At 58.5% G+C, this 5,144-nt stretch overlaps 1 protein-coding gene across 1 annotated transcript in view; it reads right to left on the bottom strand.

Moving 5' to 3' along the window:
• Positions 1-3,786: 3,786 nt before the first annotated feature.
• Positions 3,787-5,144, bottom strand: part of CRMP1 (collapsin response mediator protein 1) — a 25,674-nt gene continuing 24,316 nt past the window's right edge. The window contains exon 13 of the mRNA XM_004715056.4: positions 3,787-4,695. Within this exon, the coding sequence (XP_004715113.2) occupies positions 4,604-4,695 (92 nt within the window). The 3' untranslated portion in view covers positions 3,787-4,603. The remainder of the gene's footprint in view (positions 4,696-5,144) is intronic.

Consider the following 5,144-nt stretch of genomic DNA (forward strand, 5'->3'; position numbering starts at 1 on the left):
TCCTCACACTCAGAGCCCACACATCCTCACACTCAGAGCCCACGTCCACACACACAGAACACACGCATCCACACACACAGAACACACGTCCACACATATAGGGTCCACATGTCCTCACACACAGAGCCCATGCCCACATGCAGGATCAACTTGCAGCATGTCCGTGTCTGCCAGGGCAGAGATGCCTAGAAATTTCCAGAGACCTGGGTCCATCTGGCAGGAGCAGCTCCACCTGCACAGGGTGAGGGCCCCCGAGGCTGGGCAGGGGCTATAGCCTCTCCTGGGTCCGGGGTGTCAGGACAGGACTCGGACCGCATGCATCTGTGGGGCCTTCACGCACTTCCAGCAGCCAGGAAGGGCACTGCCTCTGGATGCCAGCTGGGAGGCTGTGGTAGATACAATCATTCGTCCATCTGAGGATTCAGAGTGGAGGGGTGGAGTCTAGCTTGTCAATCAGAGGCCTCTGTGTGGGCATGGCCTTCTCAGTTAGTTACTGTGCCAACCTGGCCGAGAAACACATGTGGGATTAACTGAAGGGCGGAGGGATAAATGGCTAGGTGAGCCTCGCCTTTCTAGTTCTCAGGTCTCTTGCTTTGTGATGGTCGCACCAGGGTGCAGCTGCCTTAGCAGTTCCCTGCTTAGCTTGCAAGACATCCCCAAGGAGAAGCCATATGGACCTACCCCGATGCAGCCCTGGGTGCTGGAGCAGCCGTGTGGAGACCCCTGCCAGCGCTGAGATGCTTACACGTTCACTGACTTGGCTTTCCTCCCGCAGTCGGCATTGTTACGTCTGCTTTGTGAGATGGAGGAGGATTTTGTGGACTGGTGTTGGACATAAGGGTTAATGGGTTAATGTTGGACTTGTGGGTTTGGGCAGCACTGGGTTGGGATGTTTTCTTGATGCACACTTAACCTACATTTAAAACTCTTTTATACATGAGTTTCTGTGGACTTGTTTCTCTAAAGTACCCAGACTGACACACCTTCTCCTGAGAATTCTGGGAAATCCAGTACTTCTTCCTCCTCGGAGTCAGGAGACACTTCTCTTTATGCCCCTCCCTGGGAGACTTTGCAGCTGACAAACCACATGGACCTACCCTGATAGAACCAGACCTCTGAAGCCGGAGAAGTCATGTGGAGACCCCTGCCAGCATGGATGCTTACAACGCCACTGGATCCACAAGACTTCCCACCAACTGGCCTGTGATCTTCTACATTCGGCGTCACTGCATGTGTTTCGTGAGTCTGAAGAGGACTTGATAGATTGGTATCGGACATATGGGCTAATATTGGACTTATGGACTTGATCTAGATTGGGCTGGGCTGTTTTCTCAATGTTCAATTGCTCTTGTATATAAATCTTTCTTATGCACATACGTGTGTCCATGGATTTGTTTCTCTAGTCTACCCAGACTAACACAGAGGCCCTGCCCACGGCTCTGAGAGAAAGGGCTTGTGGGCACCCAGGCCCCACAGCTCCTGCTCCGAGCTGGCAGGGTAGGGCGCTGCTGTCCCATCGGGGAGCGAGCCCTCCAGAGACCAGGGTGGTGGACGCTGTTGCCAGTTCTCCTTCTAACTGTCCGTTCCCTGCTTTACCTTCCAAGGTGCTCATAGGCCAAGGCCACTTCCAGGCACCAGGCTGTTCCTAGAGAGGCCACAGCCAACCCTGCCTTCGCCGAGGTGTCCTGGCACGCTGCAGGGTGGCCAGCAGCAGGCAGTCACCTGGCGAGGAATGGGCCTACAGCTCCACCCTGCTGGACGACCGTTCTCAGGAGCAAGGACCCAGGGTTCTGGACGCAGGTCCTGACCGTACCACTTCCTAGCCCTGTGGTATCTGTGAAAAGGGCAAACAGTGCCAGCCTCAGGGCGATGGCAGCAGGGACGTAGGTCAAGGAGCAGCAGTGCTGCAGGGTGAAGCCAAGCTGCCCTGAAGGCTCTGCTGACAAGCCCCACCAGCCCTGGACAGCAAGATGGCCACCAGACCACCGAGACATGTCTGTGCCCGTTCAAGGGAACGGTGCATGAGTGTGGACATACATGGTCAAGCAGTATCATTCAGATGGACCCAGGTAACTGTTTGCTGAGGACAACTTAGAGAATGGTCGCAACAGGGCGTTGACAGGGAGCTAGCTGCCAGAGGTTCAGACTGGATTCGGAAGAGGACGTGGAACAAGGGACATCATTGCTGACGTCAGATGAACCTTGGTTGAAAGCGGAGGATACCAGAAAGATGTGTCCTTGTGTTTAAATGCGAAGGCATTCGACCGCGAGGCTCGCAACAAACCATGGCTAGCACCGTGAAGAAAGGGCCCCCGGAGCACTTCCTTCTGCCGCGGGCCGCCGACCTCACAGCGGAGGCTGTGGCTAGAACAGACCAGGGCACGCCGGCCGAGGGGCTATGATCAGGAACAGTGTTGTGTCAGGGCTTCTCTCTACCAGACCGACTCATGTCCACGCGAGTCTGTGATCCAAGCAGCTGGCCTCCCTGAAGAGCGTGGTGCAGCAACCTGCGAGGTGCAGAAGGTACACCCTTGCTCGCGGGAAGCAAGGAGGATTTGAGGTACTTGCTGATACAAAGCAAATGCTTTAGCCTGCAGAATGGATGCCACCTCGACATAAAGAAAACAAGAATCTCAGAACGAAAGCAAGAACAACCCAATCCATGGAGGAAAGAAGGCCACTGCCCCAGGCGGGCGGGAAGGCTGGTTTTACGTGAATCCACAAGCAACTCACAGGGAGGTTCCGGTCAAGAGCCCATCATACGCACTGCCCTGGGCAAGAAAGCCAAGCACAGGGAGCAGGGCTCTGAGGACACCGGGGTTGTCCATGGTCCCGCGCCCAGCAAACAGCTGAGGGTGACTGACGGAGACGGGGGTGGGGAGGCAGGGGGACGGACACGGGGTTGGTGAAGAATGCTGAAAGTACCATGAAGTTTGCAAAGCAGAGTGCTCCCCAGACGTGCAGATGGGGAGCTCTCAGCCCACCCATTCTGAACATACTCCGAGGGAGGACCCATCCCCGGAGAGGGGCACCCTGCTCGCTCAAGTAGAGACAGTGAATACAAGACTCCCACGGGGGCAGATTGTCCAGTGGCGGCCACGGGGGCTCGGACCCAACGAGGAACTGCTGCAGGAGCAGTCAGGGCTGGGCTCTGCGGCCACGGGGTGCTGGGACTGTTGGCTTTTCTGTCCCCTCGAGGTCCAGGGTGGCAGGAAGGGTGGAGTCCACCCACTCACTGAGCTCTTAGCCTGCTGAAGCCTCCTGGGGGGTGGCCTCTTATGAGAGACAGCGAGGAGGGCGAGCCTTCTCTGGCTCTCCACCTTCCTGCGGCTTGGAGTCTGCATCTGGCTCCAGGGGTGGTCCATGCGGCCTGCCATGTTCCTGCTGACTTCAGACCCACCTGGTTCTGCACCCCCGGCCCAGGCCCATCACCCCCCTGCTTCCTGGACCCGAGAGGCTCTAGCTAACATTTGACCACAGCCTTGAGCCGGGAGGGCTGACGGAATTCTTCCCTGATAGGGACGCTGTCTGGTGGGGTGATGGTGTGTGTGTGCCAAGTTTTTCTCTGGGCAGCCTCCTGCAGCAGCACAGCCTGACCACAAGCTCCGGAGTGCTTGCGTAGCCCGTGTGTCAGACGTTGGTCGGCCTGTACCATCTTCACCCCCTAGCCCCCGCCCCCACCTTGCCAAGCCTTCTCTCCCGAGTCCCATCCCCAGCTGTCTGCCCCCAGCAGGCCCTGTCCCAGCTTCCCGCCCAGCTCGAGGCTGACTCTGGCTGCCAGTCTGGTCTGAGAGCAATGGTTTTCTTTATTTCAACAAGCTTTGAGTTCAGAAACAAGAGCCACAACAAGTCGGTTGTCAAGTAAAAATGGGGATGGGGTGGTGGTTACAAAGAAAAACTTTGTACAAAACTTTAAAAACCAGGCTGTCCTGCCCACTGCCCCAGAGGGGCCAGGCCTTGGACTGCCAGGGGCACCCCTCCCCCTAGCAGCCTTGAACAAGGTGGGAGATGGCTCTGGGGGAGTCTGGCTCAGCGGGTGCAAGGCTGGCTGAAGGACACATGGACTGAGTGGTAGGACAGCGAGGCAGCCAGCCGACGGCCCCCACCTTCCTGAGGGCTCCCAGGTGACCCCAGGGGGAGCTGGTGGAGGGTCTCTTCCTGGGGTCCACGTGGGGTGGGGCAGCAAGTAAACAGCTTTGTGTCAGGGCTTGGGGATGCCCCGGGTGGGGGTGAGGTCTTGGCACCATGTCCACATTGTCCTCCGTGTGTGGAGTCAGACACGCTCAAAGACGGGCATTCACAGTTCAGGGACATGCATCGACTACTCTACAACAGCTACGGGGTACAGGGCACACTGCTCAGAGAATCGTGGAGCCATGGGGCAGTGGGGGGGAGAACAAGACGGGGCCACCCGGGGTCACTAGAGGGACGTGGGCACCATGCTCTGAGGTGAGTCTGTGTGAACACAGGACAAGGCATTTCCAAGCAAACACACCACACTAGTACCGCTTTTTCCTCACGGCAGGAAACATGGCTGTGCTCCTGCGCGCCACGCGGCGACGCGGCAGGTGGGGGCCCGCTCAGCCCAGGCTCTTCGCCACCCTCAGCCGAGGCTCGTGATGTTGGAGCGGCCGCCGGGAGGCGCCACGATGCGGTGGCCCGTGCGCCGGGGGTTGTGGTCATCGGTCTGGGCGCCTGAAGAGAGAGTGATGTGGGCAGTGACCAGAGCCGGAAGAGGGCAGTGGCCCAGGCAGAGCTTTGACACTGGCCAGACCTGCTGCTCTGGACGGCCTTCGCACGCCCCTGCCAGCACCCCCGCCCCCTGCCTGCAGGTCCTGGGCCCCTCTCTGCTGCGGCCTGGAACCCGGCTACCACTGTGCCTGGCTCTGCCCTCCTCTCTCCTGCAGGGTATTTGTCCTCATGGTGAAAACAGAGCCAAACGGAGCTTCTAGTGTGGGGCTGAGCAGCACGAAGGTACCTTCTCACGCCCCCTCTGAAGAGCCTGCTCACTGCTGCCACATCTCGCAGACAGAGCCTGGATGCCTGAGGCTTCCAGACTGACGGTGGTGCCTGGGTCTCCGCAGCCTGACCTGAGATGAGCTCTGACGTGTGGGGAGGCTCTCGCTGGGCAGGGCAGACATGTC

This window comes from Echinops telfairi, unplaced genomic scaffold (genome assembly GCF_000313985.2).
Source record: "Echinops telfairi isolate 266 unplaced genomic scaffold, ASM31398v2 ScPeMD7_28;HRSCAF=97, whole genome shotgun sequence".
Lineage (NCBI taxonomy): Eukaryota > Metazoa > Chordata > Mammalia > Afrosoricida > Tenrecidae > Echinops > Echinops telfairi.